Source organism: Macaca thibetana, chromosome 13, assembly GCF_024542745.1.
Source record: "Macaca thibetana thibetana isolate TM-01 chromosome 13, ASM2454274v1, whole genome shotgun sequence".
In the NCBI taxonomy this organism is placed as follows: domain Eukaryota; kingdom Metazoa; phylum Chordata; class Mammalia; order Primates; family Cercopithecidae; genus Macaca; species Macaca thibetana.
Genome location: NC_065590.1, coordinates 83,055,815 through 83,076,019, shown reverse-complemented (window position 1 = coordinate 83,076,019; position 20,205 = coordinate 83,055,815). Strand labels below are relative to the sequence as shown.

General features: G+C 45.9%; 2 protein-coding genes across 10 annotated transcripts in view; one reads left to right on the top strand and one right to left on the bottom strand.

The window, feature by feature from the left end:
- FAM228A (family with sequence similarity 228 member A) overlaps window positions 1–12,391 on the top strand; it is a 42,176-nt gene extending 29,785 nt beyond the window's left edge. Inside the window, exon 8 of the mRNA XM_050753671.1 lies at window positions 12,242–12,391. Within this exon, the coding sequence (XP_050609628.1) occupies window positions 12,242–12,304 (63 nt within the window). The 3' untranslated portion in view covers window positions 12,305–12,391. The remainder of the gene's footprint in view (window positions 1–12,241) is intronic.
- The window catches only part of ITSN2 (intersectin 2), a 158,168-nt gene that overhangs the window by 6,150 nt on the left and 131,813 nt on the right, over window positions 1–20,205 (bottom strand). For all 9 annotated transcript variants that reach the window (XM_050753558.1, XM_050753554.1, XM_050753561.1 and 6 more), the window contains 7 exons: window positions 11,867–11,988; window positions 8,844–8,950; window positions 7,146–7,329; window positions 3,559–3,657; window positions 1,666–1,833; window positions 746–961; window positions 39–160 (listed from right to left, as the gene is read on the bottom strand). In XM_050753558.1, the coding sequence (XP_050609515.1) occupies window positions 39–160; window positions 746–961; window positions 1,666–1,833; window positions 3,559–3,657; window positions 7,146–7,329; window positions 8,844–8,950; window positions 11,867–11,988 (1,018 nt within the window). The remainder of the gene's footprint in view (window positions 1–38; window positions 161–745; window positions 962–1,665; window positions 1,834–3,558; window positions 3,658–7,145; window positions 7,330–8,843; window positions 8,951–11,866; window positions 11,989–20,205) is intronic.

The following is a 20,205-nucleotide window of genomic DNA, read 5'->3' as shown; positions in this document are numbered from 1 at the left end:
CCAGAGTTCAAGGCAGGCCACACATGGTCAGGACTGACCTCTCATTAATGTTGTCTGTTCGGAGGGTGTAGACCCGATCAATGTGGGAAATGTGGAAGACAGGCTCATCGCTGGAAGGGTCTGTGGGCAGTTTCACCAAGACTTCATTCAGGAAAATAGGCTGAAAGAATTAGGGCCAAAACATAGGCTGTGAGATGGGTCAGAACACTCCACCCGCCTATGACCAGAGAGAGTTCCGTTTGTTCTGAAGAGCCTTGCTGAGAAGGAGAAAGGGGTCTAGTGTCAAAGGTCTTCTACACAGAACAAATGAAACCTCCATTTGTAAGAACAATGAAGCCTCCATTTCTGGAAAAGTCACCATCGAGGTGTGTCAGGTGTTGGGACTGGGGACAGGAGCTCCGAGCACCCACGACGGCTGGTGCAAAAAGCTCTCTCTGCTACCAACGCTGGTGCCGTGCTGGGGCTCGACTTACAGAGACCCAATGCTGAACGCGGACGGCGGTGAGCCCAGGTGTCACGCGAAGCCAGAATCTCAGCTGGAGTCTGGCTGATGGCCAGCGGCGGGTGGGGAGAGCCCAGCCGCATGGGGCCCAATGTGTGGGAAGCAGCAAAGGAAGCACCAGCGAGCTGGAACCAGGTGAGGAGGGTCCCGTAAGGTCAGCTCAGGGTCCGCCAGGAAGGCCCTTAAGATAGAGGTGACACCTCATTAGGCCCCTGATGCTACCTCCAGACGTGCGATACTCACCGTTTTATACATTTTGAATTGAGCATTGGACTTCGAGCTGAAAAGTTTCTCAGAGCCAGAGGAAACAGCAAACTGCTTGACCATGTAGGTAAGAAGCAGGAAGTCATTGAAGAGGAATCCGTGCAGTTCCTTGTTGCTCTTGGTCTTGTATAATTTCCCACTGTGCAAGAGCTTCCGGGGCCCCAGGCAGTTGGTGAGAGAGTTGAAAATAAGTTGCTTAAAGAGAAAGAAAATTTCACTTTTTAAATCCCGGCACAAACCATCCAGCGCCCCTGAGGCCAGTGCCCTGGGCCTGAGGATACTGTAGTGGAGTTTTCTAGGTGGGAGTGTGGCTAGAATCATGCACCTTGCATGAAAGATCCTTAAATACATTACTCTTCAGAGTTCAAACTGGCCCAGTGAAAATCATTACTTCCAGCCACAGAACACTGATTCTAATAACTCAAAACAAAAAATCCCAGTCTTCTCTCCTTAGGAGAAAGGAGAATGCCCTTCAGGTCTGCAATCCCAGCACTGTGGGAGACCGAGGCGGGAGGATCCATTGAGGTCAGGAGTTCAAGACTAGCCTGGGCAACATGGTGAAACCGCAGCTCAACTAAAAATACAAAAATTATCTGGGCGTCGTGGCAGATGCCTGTAGTCCCAGCTACTCGGGAGATGGAGGCTGGAGAATCGCTCCAACCCAAGGAAGCGGAGCTTGCAGTGAGCCGAGATGATCTCGCCACTGCACTCCAGCCTGGGCGACAGAATGAGACTCCGTCTCAAAAGAAAAAAAGAAAAAAGAAAGCCTTTGCAGGGGCAGGGTGGTGAGTCCACGCAGGCTGCCTGAGGTGGAGACTGTCCATGCGAGGGAAGGCTCGGAGCTGGTTCCCCACCCACAGCCTCCCTGGAGACGCACGGCTTAACCGCACAGGCCTGACCTCCGCGAGGCCTTCGCACTGCACGTGCGCCTGGATCCACTCCAGTCGGTCCGAGTTTTCCTTCTCCCGAACTCCCTCATTCACTTGAGAGCACAGCTCCTCTGCGCGCTCGAGGGCCAGCTTTAGGGAGGAATGGTCCGCGTGGCTCTCCGGGGTGTTCTCCAGAATCTGGAAGAGAGTGGGCAGCGTCACGTGGGAGGAGCTGCGTCTCTCACCCGCCCCCCGGGACCCTCGCTGGACCGCTCTGCTCCGCCAACCCCCAGTCACGGACTGCTTCCATGCCCTGAAGTGCGGCGGGGAACAAGATGACGCTTTCTGCCCTTGAGAAACTCGTACTCCCACACGTTCTTGGGGACACAGGGACAGGTAACGCTGCTGCGACAAGGTGACAGTGCTAAACGGATCAAGGCTCTGAACTGTGTGGGTCTCTGGTTGCTCTCTGACTGGCTCCTGGTGATAGGCGGGAGCCTCCCTACTCCTCCCGAAATTTAATGTAAGGGCGAGCCCTCCAGAGTAAACTGGCTGCAGCTGTGGTGTGAACTTGCTGAATAACCATGGTTCATAACAATCTGGGGGTCACTGATCCTTTTGAAAATACCTGATGAAAGCAATGACTCCCCTGCCACAGGAAAAATACAATAAAATCACATTGTCGGCATGTGGAAGAAATGCATTCTGTTCATTCTGAAGCGATTTCAAACGAGGCATGCTGCAACTGTGAATGCGTAGAGGCCAGAACACAAACGTGTGTGGTCCCTCCAGAAATTACCGGCCATCACCAGACGCCCCCTGTCTGGACTCTCTCACTCTAGTCGGATGAGTCCACAGTCCTTCGTTTACAATTCTAAAATGCAGAAAAGCCTGAGAGCCTAAAGTTTTTACTCAGTATCTATTTGGTGGCAAAATCTGACCTAAACAGAAGAGAGATATTTACTTATTCTACTTACAGTGATTGTTCTTATGTTTCACTGTAGGAATGTTAGTGTGTCTGGTTGTAAGTGCTGCCCTAGGGCTCAGTTGAGGAGTCATATATTATATGGTATTTGAACTACATTCCGAATTCTGAAACACATCTGGCCCCAAGTATTGCAGTGAAGGGGCTGTGAACCTGCATTATGGTTCAGTTCAGTACAGGCATCTATCACATGAGGTCTATGTTGAGGTCACACAGCTAACAGACCAAAAGTCAAGGAATCATCAATACAAGTTACAGGCTTATCATATGCCTGCTGTTTTTCTTTGTAAATTACTGTAATCAATGGTTAATTGTGGCATAATCTCTTGTAAAGTCTGCCTTTTCCTTAGAAGGCTTATGGGCTCAAGACGGCCATATTGCTTATCGAAAAGAAAGCCAGAAGGAATTTTAGAAGGAATGTCAAAGCCGAATACAGCAACGGACACAAATGAACTCTGTTTAGGACGTGCCGAGGGGAGCCTCCTGGGACATCTAGGAAAGGTGTTCAGGGGTGGACGGAGGCAGATCTCAGAGGAAAGACTGGAGTCTAAGGTTGCTCTGGTCTCTCTCTGGGTTCCAGATGGGCTCCAAAACTGGAGACCTGGAGGGGCCTTTCCCTGCCTGGACAAGTACACTTACGACTTTGAGATGCTGGGGAGTTTCTTGAAAGGTGGATGACAGGTTACCCAAGTGACACTGGATTCCTCTCTGATTTGCCCACTTCAAGGATTCGGCGTGTTTCTATTCGCGCGTGCGCGCACGCGCGCACACACACACACACAGGCGTCTGGTCCCCGGGACAATGGGATCGCTTTTGCGGCGTCGCACTGTGTGTAGGGTGAGGTGGCACGGTCAGAGGCTCCCTGAGGATCCGGCCTCTGTGGACCTCAGCGCGTCCTGTTCCTAACTCAGACCCCCCGCCCGGCCTGCACACTCACACTTCTGATGAGCAGTGGGTAGCGGGTGATCCTCTGCATGGGTTTCAGCAGGAAGCTGGAGAGGGGCATTCCTTTACACCGCGGGTCAGATGCCAGCTTCTGCAAAACAACAGCGAGGCTCGTGAGGAAATCACAGCTCCGACCACAGGAAGCATCGGTCTTTGATCGCCTTTTAGATTTCACATTTCTTTTATTTATTTATGTTTCTTCTTGTCTTACTATTTTTTTTTTTTTTTGAGACGGAGTCTTGCTCAGTTGCCCAGGCTGGAGTGCGGTGGTGCGATCTCAGCTCACTGCAAGCTCCATCTCCCAGGTTCTCGCCATTCTCCTGCCTCAGCCTCCCGAGTAGCTGGGACTACAGGCGCCCGCCACCTCGCCCAGCTAGTTTTTTGTATTTTTAGTAGAGACAGGGTTTCACCGTGTTAGCCAGGATGGTCTCATCTCCTGACCTCGTGATCCGCCCGTCTTGGCCTCCCAAAGTGTGTCTTACTGTTTTATAATTTTTTTTAGGTGCATGTTTTATTTTAAAATGTGTATATATTCACAACATAGAACTGTAATTTTGCTACACTGATACTTTGCACTGTAGTAAAGTGAGGGCCTTCAACTTTCTTTTAATAACACAGGATCTAAAATGATACCTATTGGGTTCACAGTAGGAATATCTCACCTCACGTGCCAAGCCCAGCGGATGCTCCTCAGCTTTCTCACGAATGTGAGAGCCTCTGCTGGGACTGTCTCCGCCCTGTCTTCTCGGGGCTGATTCACACTCGACCCTCAAGACTCAAGTCCTGCTTCCCCTTGTCCAGGCTCTCCCCCGGGACACCTTCCCTCCTTTCCAGGACCCTCCCTGGCCACACCACATGTGCACCAGGTGATACAGGGAGAGGCATCGTGTTTCAGTGTCTCTATTCCACACCCGACTGAACGCCAGGCCCAGGGCCCACATCTTACTTGCCTCTACCCCTGGCACTGGTACACTGCCTAGAGAGCAGCTGCTGCTCTAGGGTGGCAGTTTTTAATGACGGCAAAGCACACTCACTGTAGCCTACCTGATCATTTCCCTACTACTGGATATTCAAACTGCCCCCTTTTGTTTTGGCCATATCTGTATATGTTGCTGTCACAAGCATCTTCGTGCTTCTTAGTTTCATATTTTTCTGAGTCTTTTTAAAAGTAACATTTTAGAACACAGCTTATTGCTAGATTTTGCTTTTTAAGGTAAGCTATAGCAGGCCTTTCATTATGAGGCAGTATTTTTATTTATTTTTACTATTGTTACAATTGTGATGACATTGAAATCCTATTTACATCATTATTGTTTTAAAACATGCACATATACTAACAATTCTCAGTTTATCTCATTATTCTGATGAATGTTTAAGTCTATGATCGTGGTTTCCATGTTTCTTTCAGTTCATTTCCAGGCAACTCCCCGCCTCCTACCCTTATCGCAAATTGAAGGGCTCTGTCCTCAGTGCCTTATATTGAATCATTTTTGCATCCCTGAGATCATAAGGAAAAATACGATAATCATTTATTGAATGCTAATAATAATGTGTTGGTCTCTGAGTTAAAGTCCTTTAAAAGTATTGTATGATAATCTTTTATAGATGAGGGGACTGAAGGGTCCTACATGTTAAATAACTTGCCTCTGGTCACACAATTAGAGCCTGTCTTGTTCTAAGCATGGTATGCTATAGCCTCCTGGGATAATCCTATTTGGTTATGATAGACTCTTCTTTTCGTGTAATGCTTAATTTTATGAACTGTTACTTTAAGAGTTTAACAGCTGTATTTGTAAAAGGTAGCAGGTTATTAAACAGGCCTGGAATCATGGCTATTTTTGCTTATAGAATGAACCACGTAACCTCTCTACTTTTCCCTGTGATCTGTAACAGTTTGTATAATATAGAATAATCTATTCTTTTAGAGTTGGAAAGAATTCACTGTTAAATCCATCAAGTGAACCCAGCTCCTTTTTGGGATAAGTTTCTCAATTTTCTCCTTGGTTAACAGTATCTTACTATTAAGATTTTCTATTTTTAAAAGATGTTCTATTCTTATTGAGCCAGTTTTCAAGTTTTAATAGAAAATTACACATTTTGTTTATGTTTTCACATTTGTTAGCATGTCTTTTGGAATTACATGCGCTTTAATTTATGAGATCTCCTTACATCCATTCTGACTGTTACTTGTGTTTTTTCCTTTTTCTGTTAGATTCATCAGTTATATTTTATTACTTCTCTTCAACATACCAGTTCTTGGATATATTGATATAATTTGTGCTTTTTATCTTTATTATTGCCTCCATTTTCCTTTTGGAATTTCTATTTTCTGCCTAAACATCTTTATAGTTTCTTCTTCTTTTCTATTCTTTTCTGACAATGAAAATGTTTAAATTATGTACTCTCTCCCTTAAGTACTGATATGGCTGTTTAATAGATCCCAATATGCAGTATTTCATGAACAAAAAAACCTAACAGGAAATATGAAAAAAAAGCCAGAAAACAGATTTGACTTTCTATTTCCTTACCATTTTAACAGCTATAATAATAGTTTCTACTACTGAACAACATTAATGCAAATGACTTCTCAAAATGTGACTTTCTATTGTGATAACTTATATGAAGGATGTTGTTGACTCATTACATTATACAGTGTTTTCTCTCTGACTACAGCTGTAGCTTTACTTCTCATGTTTAACTTGTGACGTGGCATCATGGAACTGATCCTTTCTTCTGCTCATCAGTTTCTGGAAGCTTTGATGACGTCTGTGCACACTTCTGGTATATGTACAGGATCACAGATATGCATTTTATATATTATCCTAATTCCTGTTTCCTACTCTCATTTCCTTTTGTCCCAGTTTATTCATCTAGTTATTTTAAATTTTATCTTGTTGCATTTTATACGTTTGAGTAAGCTATTTTAGGGCCGGGTACGGTGGCTTACACCTGTAATCCCAGCACTTTGGGAGGCCAAGGTGGGCAGATCACCTGAGGTCAGGAGTTCGAAATCAACCTGGCCAACGTGGTGAAAACCCATCTCTACTAAAAATACAAAAAGTAGCCAGGCATGGTGGCACATGCCTATAATCCCAGCTACTCTGAAGGCTGAGGTAGGAGAATCTCTTGAACCTGGGAGGCAGAGGTTGCCGTGAGCCGAGATCACACCACTGCACTCCAGCCTGGGCAACAGAGCGAGATTCTGTTTCAAAAAAAAAAAGAAAAAAAGTAAGCTATTTTATACTCTTTCTGGAATAAGATAGGTATTAAATGAATGCAATTTACAAAATTAAAGTGACATTCTGGGTGTTTCTTGGGAGTCTACAGTAGCTGGTAAGTAAGTGTGCTTAAAAAAAAACACTCTGTTATTAGATGGGGAAAAAGTTATGGTCCCAGTGCCAGGAAGAAATCAAGTCTACAAAAAGGCAACACAAAACAATGGGAACATTATCTGCCCTGCTGGTGTTTCCTTTGATGGGGATGCCCTTCTCCACTGCCGGGATTCCCTGCTGGGCTGTTGTGTGCTGTTGCCCCCAGCCTCAGAAGGAGCCTGCCATGCAAGGCCCAGAGTGGAATTACCTTTAAAAATTCTTTGAAGTCTGTGTCTTCATCTGTCTTCTGCTGTAGCAGAGCTGCTCCATTAAGCTGGCAGCTGCAGAACCTGATGTAGGCCTGCATGTGGGACAGCTCAGCCGCCAGGATGTCCCCAACCATCTGCACCGGCATCTTCTCGCCCCCGGTCTTCTTCCGCACCCGCAAAGCCCTGCAAAGAACACACCCTCATTCTGTGTTTCTAAGTGAATGTCTCAGCTAATTGAAGGATGAATCCCATGGCAGATGGCAGAGCAATGGTAAGGATAACCAGTGAGTTACCTGAGACCCTCTGGCACTGGGAAGGAAAAGTCGAGAGGAAGAGGAGATAGCTTGGGCCAAAAGCTCTGCTGGTCAAGCCAACCTGGGTGTGATGTTAGCAAAGAAAAAAAAAGTAAATAAAGTCCATACACTTGGGTGGGCCGGGCACTGTGGCTCACGCCTCTAATCCCAGCATTTTGGGAGGCCAAGGCAAGAGGATTGCTTGAGCCCAGGAATTCGGGACCAGCTTGGGGAAACATAGTGAGACCCTGTCTCTACAAAAAATGAAAAATTAGCTGGGCATGATGGTGCACACCTATAGTTACAGCTATTCCAGAGGCTAAGGTAGGAGAATCGATTGAGCCCAGGAGTTCAAGAGTGCAATGAGCTATGATCACGCCACTGCACTGCAGTCTGGGTGACAGAGTGAGAGCTTGCCTCTAAAAATAATAAAAATAAAAATAAATTTTAAAAATGTACACCTGGGTGGCTGGGCGTGGTGGCTCACGCCTGTAATCCCAGCACTTTGGGAGGCCGAGGCGGGTGGATCACGAGGTCAGGAGATCGAGACCATCCTGGCTGACACGGTGAAACCCTGTCTCTACTAAAAATACAAAAAATTAGCCCGGTGTGGTGGCGGGCGCCTGTGGTCCCAGCTACTCAGGAGGCTGAGGCAGGAGAATGGTGTGAACCCGGGAGGTGGAGGTTGCAGTGAGCTGAGATCGCGCCACTGCACTCCAGCCTGGGTGACAGAGCGAGACCCCATCTCAAAAAAAAAAAAAAAAAAAACACACTTAGGTGTTTCAAGGCCTTTAGAATTGTTTTGGTTTCACCTTAGCTTCTTGGCAAAGTTTCTTTTGAAAGATTCTAACTTGTTCTCAGTTGAACGAAGAAGGAAATTTTCAGTCTGTAAGAGAAAAAAGGGAGCAGGAGCCGCAGGGGCCGGGTGTGGAAGCGGAGGGGCACTATCTCCGAGGGAAGCTGGGACTGCTCATCCTCCCTTGGGGGCCTGTCCTCACAGCCACGAAGGATGGACAGTCACCCCAACAACAGAACCTACATGGGGATGGAGACTTAGGAGAGCACCAAACTAGGCAGTTTTACCTGCACTGCGAGCTGCAGCTCTCCTCTGACTCTTCTGCCCTGCCAGGGTCAAGGACACCTTATATCTTGGAATCATAGATTGATATGTTGTGTAATGATTTAATCTTTTCTTTACCAAAATATTTTGTTATATTTCTTTACTTTCTTCAATACTTATGTATCTTACAGTCACAGGACATTTCATCAAATGATAATCAAATAACAAGCCTGAGGGAGCGGCTGAAGTTCCTTTGCTAAGAAGCCCCTGCAGAGGGTTTTGTGTGAGTCTCAGTCTGGGGCCTCTGGGGTCAGCGGCAATGACAGGTGATGCTCAGGACTCACTTCAGCAGCTTCGTGTTGGACATGATGAGCTCTTTCCAGTTAACAAAAATCAGGGCCATCTCCCCTTCAGTGAGAAAGCCTGACTCTGCCATGCGTTTCTGAAAAACCTAAAGTCAAAACATAGAAAAACTAGTTAGCTTAAGTGTGGCTACACAGCTTACGTGTGGTCTAAATCAAACAATGTCTTCATAAACTGAAACTAACCAGATCAAACAATGTCTTCATAAACTGAAGCTAATCATCCAAGTAAGCATACTTATGACACATTTTATATTGCATAATGTTCTTTCTTTTTGCTAGCGTAGCTCCTATCAAGGCTGATTCCAAGGACTGAATCTAGTAATCTCCTGGTTAAGAGGAGATTGTCAGATTTCTCTCTTAGGGATGTTATGAAGGTTAACTAGAGCCAAGGGCATAAACACCTCTGCACTGTATGAGCTTGCAGAATTGAGAAAGCAGGCCATTGTTAGGCGGAGCATCTCAGAGTTCTAGACAACAATTTATGAGACATTCAACGGGAGAACCAGAGTAACAACTTATGCCACCCCTAAGAGAACTCTAAGCAGATACGGGTTTCAGAAGTTGGCTCCTGAGGAAGAAGTAATAATACTCTACATCTGTATTACATGACACTTGAGGATTTACAAAGCACTGATATGTACAAATATGCAGATGCTTATGTGTATGTACACGCATGCGTGTGTGTTTGCAGGGTTCTCAATTAGCTTCACGGGTGATGGAGGTGAAACTGAGTCAGGTATTGTTACTCCCAGTTGACCCATGAAGAAGTAAAGGCTCAGAATGAGACTTGTTCAAGGTCACAAAGACTGAGGACTACAATTCAACTCTTTTGATTCTAAATCTAAGTTTCTACTGCATAACTGAGATTCCTAGGGAATGAATGACTTTAAACACCTTAAGGAAATAGAGAAGTTATCTGAGACACTCTTCTCCTATGTCATCTTTCCAAAATGCCCATGACATGCTGCTCTCCACTAGAATCGCTCAAAGCTCTCCACTGTCCATGTGATAAGACGCAGACTCCTCCCGGAGGTTCCAGGGCCTATGAGACCTGCCCCCTGCCAACCTTACCAGCCTGGCCCTCAGCTACTTCACACTCCAGTCACCCTGGATGGCCTGTAGGCCCCTGAATCCCTCCATACATGCCGTCCCACTTCTGTTTCCTCCTCCTGGAGTAGCAAACTTGTCCTTGTCCAAAGCATAACTGGGAATTCCTTCCTGGCTGGGGTGGTCACTACCCCCCGGTTTCAGCCTTGCTGGCCCCACTGTACCTCTCTCCATCCGCCAGGACTCTGACCTCCTGGGGGACAAGAACTTGCTTTCATCTCTGTTCTCTGGCATAGCCCTTTGCACATCGTGGTTTGTAATTCATGTTTACTGAGTTGAGTTGAACATGGATTCACAGAATTCAAGTAAAAGTGCTGGGCACTCTCTAAAGAGAGTTTTACAGTTCCAGATCACACTGGAAACACCAGGCCACTCCTGTGAGAGCAGCCCTGGAAAGACGGCCGGCCTGCTCGGAGGCTGCTGTGGAGGGACAGAGAAGCGTCTGGCTGTCCATCTGTTTATTCGCTGATTCGTTCATGCCCCTCTAGCCATCCATGTAGCTGCTTTGTGCCGGGCTTGGTGAGGTAAACAGATGGGAATAAGATGGTAAGGCCTCTGGGAACCTTCATGAGGATGGTCATAAGAAGGCCTCACCTGTGAACGGTGCTTTTCGCCCTGAATCCTGGACCCAGACCTGACGCTTCACTCCTCAGAGTATGGGGCAAGCACCCAGTGCCTGCTCACCTCTGTCCTGGTGTTCGGGAGACCGCCACACCTACCTACAGTCCCTTAGGATTGGAATCTGACCAGCAGCAGGGCTGATCCTTGTAGGGGGTCAAAATGATGGGCTTTTCTTCTAGGCCATCTGTCCTGGCCAGAGAGGTGCAGACATAAACACACCCAACTCACTGACTGCTTACGGAAAGGCCGAGCAAGGGCCAGGATAAGTTGTGGGAACACAGGATGGAGGCTGCACAGTCCCTGCTCTCAGGGAGACACAGGCTTGCGGGGAAGACAGATATCACCAACCGAGAAGTGCCATATAGTTTGCATGGGAGGGGAACAAGTATTCCATGTCTGGATATCCCAGGCATTAGGCCTGCGTTTAAGGTGGAGAGTGAATCCAGGGCAGGGCTTGCTGGGGAACAGCCGCAGAAGGACGCAGCCTCTGCTCCATTGTGCTAGGAAAGGCATGGCAGGTATACGCTGCACCCGCTGGGTATGTGGGGGTGGGGGACGCCTGTTCTTTTCAGGTGGTTTGTTAATTTAACTGGTCTTCTCACCTGAGGGTCTGTACACTGGGAACTGAAAGGCATGGGAACGAAGGTATAGTAGAAATAGAAAGTCTTATTTTGTTCACTGAAGCACAAATCATTTTAAAGTGCTACTTGAATAAGGATAGCTGTTATCAGCATAGAGGTCACTGGTGTAAATAAACAGTAGCTATGTGATATTTGGGAACTATTTTACAACATGCTCCCATTGAGTTTTCCAAACTGATACAAACATGAGGTGAACACTTCCACTGTTTCACAGTTCCTCCAGAGATACCAGTTTACGAAAATGTCAGATGTTAAAACAGACATTAGGCAAATATCCGAGGAAGCTACGGTCTGCCGTAGGCCCTTCCCATCCACTCTATCCCCGTCCTTCCTTGATGGGGCTCCTGCCACATCCAGCGAAGCCATGCGAATGCCCTCTTGTTCTCCCGCTTCACTCTGAGTGACCTCATCTGGGGGAAAGAGCTCACTAGAGACTTTCAATCTGAAGCATTATCCAGCAGGCAGAGATGGCATTTGGAGGGTGTGAGAGCTTCCGTCCCTATCTGTGAATTCACACATCCAAAGTGCTGCCTTGCTTTGCCTCTGCGTGGAAGCAGCCCTGAGTCTGGTTCCCACCGTCTCTCGTGGGAGACAGCAGATACCCCGAGCGCTAGCCAGCAGCAGCCTCCTCACCTCAACGACGAGCTGAAGGTCAGCCATGTACCGCTCTTCAGTCTGAATCAGCTCGTGAATATAGCCCTGTCTTTTCCTCTCAATTGGCTGCATTGTGTCCAGGGTTTGCAGATCAGCACACCCTGTGGAAAAAACAGGGTAGTTTAAAATATTACTTTAGTCAACTTTGTAGAAAATAGACATTTGTCAGCAGACATGCTGGGTTTACAAATGCTGCTTTGAAAGAATGACGCAGCCTTCAAAAGAGCACTGCTAACTTCTGCAGAGCGGCGTGCGTACGCGGAGAGTTGGCATTAATGAGCCGGCACTCACAGCTCCAAAGCGGCAAATCAGCAATGTCTGTAACGTTTCAATGTGCTCCTAATTTCTTTTCAGAACTGTGCAGAGCGTGTGAAGAATCTCACCATCTCCAGACAGTTTTCGAAGTTACTGCAATGATTAAATGAATCAGATGCTTCAGACCACTCCAAACTGCAGGTCATAAGCCATTACTGGGTCATTATATCATTTTGGTTTTTAAAATGCTGGTCAGGCCCAGCATTTAAAAATAAATAAACAGAAATTACCATGCATATGGCTTTCGTAAATCTTGTGAAATGTTTAGTTATATTTGCATTCGAAATGTAAAATAGATTCCCAGATCCTGGTAATTCCCCGAAGACCACTGCCTCATCTCACTAGAACAAATAACTCCTGGTACCCTGCCGATATCCAGCCACAAATGACAGGAAAGTCACAAGCAGCCTCGCATCAGGGTGAGAGGTACTGCATTCACTTTGGATCAATTTACAGGTACATCAGAGCTGAACTAGATGTCAAACTATGAAGTGACAGAATTCCAGAGTCACTTAACAAGTGGCTGAGGGCTTGTCTATACACAGTGATGTGGTGAAATACCTCAGGATACCCTTCTTAGAAAAAAAAAGCAAAAGCAGTGGAAGTTGTCAGAATCAAAATGGAGTCACTTGTGTTAAAAATCCTGACAAAGGGCCAGGCAAGGTCATGAAGAGAGAGTTCTCATCTATGAATGCTTGGTAACTAGAACTATCACAAAAGACTGCAAAACCACAACCTTGCATAAAGGCCATGGTGACCTTACACAAAAACATCCTGCAAAGGTTATCTGCCCAGCAACTGCCTGTCCAGCCTCGGACTGGTGCCACCCTTGTTACTGATTCTCACGGCCAAGGATAATTATATATATATATAAAATTATGTGATCCTCTTCATTTTTCCTTTAAAAAGTTTTGTCCTCCTTTACCTCTCTGAATATGCACCTGTTGGCATGCATATTCCCACTGCAATAACTATTCTTTTTTTTGGGCGGGGGGCGGTGGGGACAGAGTCTCGCTCTGCCACCCAGGCTGGAGTGCAGTGGTGCAATCTCAGCTCACTGCAACCTCCGACTTCCGGGTTCAAGTGATTCTTCTGCCTCAGCCTCCTGAGTGGCTGAGATTACAGGCGCACACCACCACGCTCAGCTAATTTTTGTATTTTTAGTAGAGACGGGGTTTCACCATATTGGCCAGGCTGGTCTCAAACTCCTGACCTCGTGATCCGCCCACTTTGGCCTCCCAAAGTGCTGGGATTACAGGCATGAGCCCCGCGCCCAGTGCAACAACTATTCTAAATGAACGTCAGTTTATCTTAGAGTCTCCCTCTCTGTCATTTAGGTTGACAGCATGTAGGTACCCAGCAAGCTACAACATGAGGCAGCAAGTGCTTGTGTCAGAAAACTGGGAAAGAGACGAATGAAGTAGGGAAGACCTTCTGTAGCTCAGGCAATTAGGAAGGGCAGCAGAGAGAACGCGCACCCCTGCACCTGCCAGGACACCGTGCATCCAGCAGGGCATGTTGCTCTTTCCAATTTCCTTTGCATTTGCATATATTTTGTATGGATCTGGGCTTACAGACAGTTCTAAGGAAGACAGCTTTTCTATATCCTACAGATGTTGCCAATAGCTTTAAAGAAATTACTCCCACAGAGAACAACAACAACAAATAATAGGACAGGTTATGTTTGGTGTTTCTAAAAAGAAATCATAGACTGGATGTGATGCCTGTAATCCCAGCACTGTGGGAGTCTGAGGCGGGAGGATCACTCGTGCCTAGGAGTTGAAGACCAGCCTAGGCAACAAAGTGACTACCAAAAAAAAAAAAAAAGCCAGGCTCGGTGGCACGTGCCTATAGTCCCAGCTACTTGGGAGGCAAAGGCTGGGAGGAGTGCTTGAATCTGAGAGTTCAAGTTTGCAGTGAGCCGTGACTGCACCACTGTACTCCAGGCTAGATAACAGAGTGAGACCCTGTTTCAAAAAAAAAAAGGAAAAGAAAGGAGCAGGGAAAAGGAAGGAAAAAGTGAATGTAAGGGGAAAGGGAAGGGGAGGGGAGGGGAGGAAGGAAAGAAAGAAGGAAGGGAAGGGAAGGGAGGAAGGGAAAGAAAAGGAAAGGGGAATGGAAGAAAGAAAGAAACGAAAAAGAAAAGAAAGAGAAATCATAATGCCACTGTCATGTTCAAAACTGTTAAGCTTTTAGGGGGACAGTATTTTATTATCTTCTGCCAGGGGGAACTGCAGAGAGTGACTGAGTGTTAAACACAGGCTAATCCAAACGTCTGCTTGATGAGGCTGTGGAGCAGGGAGGAGAGGCCTGGTGACCAGACTCCTGGCGAAATGGCTCTGATCCTGATATGATCCAGTGGTGCTACTTGGTGTGGCCAGGTGATTGATGGAGGGAACTCAGGCCAGTTTCCAAGGTTGCCCCACACCAGTGTCTTACAAACTTCATGTTCTGCTTTCAAGACTTTTGCCACATTCACATTCCATCTCTATTATTGACTTAATATTTTTCTCTAAACGTACTCATGTTTGAAGTTAAATGTGCTCATTATGTTTCTTCTAATAATCATTAAAGCAAATATATAATCATTCAAATAAAACAGGTCCATTTTGTGTACCACTGCGTTGAGTACCATGAGGCTACAACTATCACACTTCGGGAAACAATGATTTACATTAAAAACCACAAGTGCTGGCCCCTCTATCTGGAATAATACCTTGGACTAATAGGAAGAACCTCAGATATTTGTTTCTAAAGCTGGACTATACATTGCATTAGCTTTAGCAGGACAATGTGGGGACACCCTGGCATGCCATGCCTAGCTGACCCTTTTGCATTTCATCACGATGGCTCTTCAACTTTTTTTTTTTTTGAGACAGTCTCACTGTGTGGCCCAGGCTGGAGTGCAGTGGTGTGATCTCGGCTCACTACAACCTCCGCCTCCCGGGTTCAAGCGATTCTCCTGCCTCAGTCTCCGAGTTGCTGGGACTACAGGTGCCTGCCACCACGCCTGGCTAATTTTTGTATTTTTAGTAGAGACGGGGTTTCGCCATGTTGGCCAGGCTGGTCTTGAACTACTGGCCTCAAGTGCTCTGCCCATCTCGGCCTCCTGAAGTGCTGGGATTTACAGGCATGAGCCACCGCGCCTGGCCTGCTCTTAAGTTTTTACCCTCTGTTTAAGTTTCCAACCCGATTCCTACCCTCACTTTCAGACGTTCTTACCTCTGATGTCAGGGTAAAAATAAAAGACACAAGGCCCCTCTTCCTCCCCTCTGTCTGTCCACTTGTCCCTGTGTCCTTCCTGAGTCAGGGAAGGAGGGGTCCTGTTTCTTTCTAAAGCTAGTCTGTAATTGGCCTCTCCTCCAGGGCCCTTCCCTTTCCTTCGTGTTTCTATGTTCACTCTTCGCCATTTCCTTCTCAGCCCTATAAACTTTGCTAAGTGTCCCTCTTACCCCACTGTTTGAAACCAACCAACAAGCACCCTTCCTCCAACCCTGCTCCCTCCTCAGCACCGCCTTTCTTTGGTCTCACTGGCAAATGTCACTGGAGGGGTTTACACCCGTGGCCAACTCTCACCAGCTCTCCCTGTCACATCTCCACTCGGGATTCCCCACCGCCCCTGACACTGCTCTCGGGAAGGTAATGATGACCTCGGCATTGCCAAGTTCAGCGACCCCTGCTGAGCTTGCACCCTCCTCTGCCGGCCCACAGCACGGGTGCCTTGGATGAAAAGTCTTTTTGGAGGCTCGAGTCTGCCTCTCTCAGCCCTTGCGCCTCTCCTCTTCTTGGTGTTTCCTTCTGTCTTCTGCCTCTGCCGGCTGCCCAGCTTTCTGCTCCCCACAGTCCAGCAAATGTCAAAATAGGCTCCTGACACTTCTGTCCTGTGCAGTCGGATGAATCCAGACAATGAAGCAGACTGTGTATCTCGCTCGCAGGGCCCCAGTGCACACGAGCTTATTAGGCAGTGAGAAACTCTACAGAAAAATTTGATGAGCTCAGAGTTCCCAACACGTATTCGACCACAGAATCCTCTTTTTGAGAGAAGGGAGGGTAAAATCTTTTTTATCCTGAGAAAAGTTCTGATAAACTGAGGAATTCGGGTCTTATGGATAGGATACACCCCTTTGCCACCCTCTATACCTGCACTGTCAACAGAGTAGCCCTTAGCAACCTGTGACCACTGCACACATGCAGGGTGGCTGCTCCAAATAAAGACCTGCTGTCAGCGTCAAACACACACTCAATTCGGAAGACCTGTTCCAGAAAAACGGAAATGGGAAATGCTGCATTCATAATATATTGATTGCATACTGAAAAGATATTTTGGATAAATTGGATGAAGTAAAAATATGAACATTAATTTCATCTGTTTCTTTTGACTTTTTTAAGGTGGCTACTGGAAAATTTTCAGTTACATATGGGGCTGCATTTGTGACTCACACTTGATTTCTATTGAACAGCTCAAGCCAGCTACCACATATTTTGTGTTCCTTCCCTCACAAACGTTCAACGCCTTTCATTATTTGCAAAATGAAGTCCTAATTCGATGGCAGAGGCTCCAGAGTCTCCAGAAGCCAGCCTCGGCCTACCCTTCCAGCCTCAGCTCTGACTACGCTGCCCACCTTTCCAGCCTCAGCCCTGACTACGCTGCCCACCTTTCCTCCCCCAGCCTCATAGGCTGCACACACTTTCCACAGCTCTGTTTTTGCTCCTGTTGTATCCTCTGTCCACACCTCATTCTCCACAAAGAACCATCCTTCTTTGGGGGAAATCTTCCCTGTCCCTCTGACACCCCCAGACCTGCCTCTCCTTTGCATTTCCATGGTACTGGTTTGTATCTGTATTTTAACATTACATGTCGTCTAACTGGTGCTGCTGTTAATCTGTGTAGTTAGTATGTCTGTGGCTCTCACTGCAGATCAGGGACTGTGTCTAACACGTTTCTGTAGTAGCAAGCTGAGCACAGCGTTTTGGCTGCCAGCAGTCAGGGAATATTTGTTGGGGGTATAATACTGTGTTGGTCCTAGGCCTGTTTGTGCCCAGGCCCATTTCTCTCCTTTTTCCTGTTCTGCTCTGGGCTGCAAAAAAGCCAACCCTGCAGGCTGTTTTTTCTAAGCTTCTGTTCTAGTTGGCCTCTGCCTGGGTTTGACCAATTCTCGAGAGGAACAGGACACTGAATGTTACAGGGTGGAGTAGGAAAAATGTCCCCTCTCCAGAAGAGTGACATGATTAAAAAGTTTTCTGTCTGTTAAGTAATGAATGGAAATGCTGGGCTTGCATCTTACACAAACTTGGAGTTCAAGAATTCAGATGAATTAACACAAAAAGTGGCCGGGTGTGGTGGCTCACACCTGTAATCCGAGCACTTTGGGAGGCCGAGGTGGGCAGATCACTTGAGGTCAGGAGTTCGATTAGTGGTAAATGCACTCAGACTTCGTCTGAAAATGTGTTTATAATTTCTCTCTCATCCGTGAATTAGATTTCCAGCTGGACAGTCATTTTCTGTGTTGTGTGTTATATGAGGCCAGTCCAATTGCCGTTCATGTGGTTATTCTGGTTTTTCTTGGTGCTCACTTGAGGTCTGAGCACAAAGGAATCGATATTACTGTAGAAAAATGTTTACTGAATGTAGCTGGAAAATTACACATTTAACATTATTTTCAGCTATTTCACTTTAAAGCAAAAGAACTTCCTAATCTCCCCAGGTAGCCTCCTCTGTTATTTTACTTGACCTATTGCTAACATTTAGTAGAGACGAAACCCCGTCTCTACTAAAAATACAGAAATTAGCCAAGCATGGTGGCATCCGCCTGTAGTCCCAGCTACTTGGGAGGCTGAGCCAGGAGAATCACTTAAACCTGGGAGGCAGAGGCTGCAGTGAGCTGAGATTGTGTCACTGCACTCCAGCCTGGGCGATAGAACAAGACTCCATCTCAAAAAAAGAAAAAGAAAAAAAGCACAAAAATTGGTTGCCCACTGGGGATACCCTTAGGGTGACTGGCCAAAGGCATGGCGCAACTGGCCTGGAGGGCCGCACTCACAACTTTGGCTCCACGAGATTCCACAGAAAAACGAAGTCTCATTAAAGATGAGCTCGAAGTATTAAAAAAAAAAAAAAAATTAGCCGGGCGCGGTGGCTCACGCCTGTAATCCCAGCACTTTGGGAGGCCGAGGCGGGCGGATCACAAGGTCAGGAGATCGAGACCACGGTGAAACCCCGTCTCTACTAAAAATACAAAAAATTAGCCAGGCGCAGTTGTGGGCGCCTGTAGTCCCAGCTACTCGGGAGGCTGAGGCAGGAGAATGGCGTGAACCCGGGAGGCGGAGCTTGCAGTGAGCTGAGATCCGGCCACTGCACTCCAGCCTGGGTGACAGAGCAAGACTCCGTCTCAAAAAAAAAAAAAAAAAAAAAATTAAAAAAAACGGGAAAAAATCCACCATAAATTTAAAAATGAGGATTAGAACATCAAGAACATATGATAGAACAAAAATACACATGGAGATGTAAAATATATATGTTTAACATTAACTCAAGACACATAATGAAGGGTTTGAAGCCATAGGTAGTCTATTAAAATAAAGAATAAGCAGAGTTGAAAAAGAAAAAAAATGGCAAATATTGTCATGGAAATGATATATTAATAGATTAAATAGCAGATTAAACACATCTTAGGAATTAGTAAACCTAAAAACAGATCTGAAGAATTACTTAAAATGCAGCCCAGAAAGAAACAGAGATGGAAGGCTGGGCATGGTGGCTCATGCCTGTAATCTGAGCACTTTGGGAGGCTGAGGCAGGTGGATCACCTGAGGTCAGGAGTTCAAGACCAGCCTGGCCAACAGGGTGAACCATCTCTACTAAAATACAAAAAATTAGCTGGGCATGGTGGCGGGTGCCTGTAATCCCAGCTACTCAGGAGGCTGAGGCAGGGGAATTGCTTGAACCCGGGAGGTGGAGGCTGCCATGAGCCAAGATTGTCGTGCCATTGCACTCCAGCCTGGGCAACAGAGTGAGACTCTGTCTCAAAAAAAAAAAAAGATGGAAAACATACAATGGAGGTTAAGAGACAAAGAGGACAGAATGACAAGGCCCAACATACATCTGACAGGTAGTCTAGGAGAAGGGAATAGAAAGAATTGAGAGAGGAAATATTGAGATTATAATGGCTGAGACTTTTCTAGAATTGAAGAATGATACAATGTCCCAAATTCAGAACAGTGGCTTCTGATTAGGAAAAAATCAAAAACAAATCCATACCAGAACACCAAAGAGGGAAGAAAAAACATGATTAAACAGTCAGAAAGAAAAACCAGAATAACCACATGAACGGCAATTAGACTGGCCTCACATAACACACAACACAGAGAAAATGACTGTCCAGCTGGAATTCTAATTCACAGATGAGAGAGAAATAAACACATTTCAGACAAAGTCTGAGTGCATTTACCACTAATAGACATGACTGGAAAAACTGTTAAAAGATGTATTTCAGGAAGAAGGAAATTACATAAGAAGGAAAGATAAAAGAGATACGAGTAATGGTGAGCCAAAATACTAGTAAATGTGTAAGAAATCAAAATAATCACTGACTGTATAAAACAACAATAATAATGACTAAGTTGGCAGGTATAAATACAAGGTGAAGTTAAAACACAAAAATATAATAACATGAAAGACAGAAGAGAATCATTAGCGATAAATCATCCTTGCATTGATCAGGAGAAGGAAGAGATATTGATCAAAGGTAAACACATATGTTAACAATGGAAAGGTAACCACTCAAAGAACAGACATAGAATACATAATTTCCCAACCAGTAGAGGGCAATAAAAGAAACAAAGAAACTTAATCAGTGCAAGGGAAAAAGAGGCAAAGAAAATGCCTGGTAAATAGAAAATACATAATAAAATAGATACAAATAAAAGTATTAAATTGTTTTAATCAATGTAAATGGCTTAAATCTGTCAGTGAAAAGAGAGGCTCTGGATTAAAAATCAGGTCA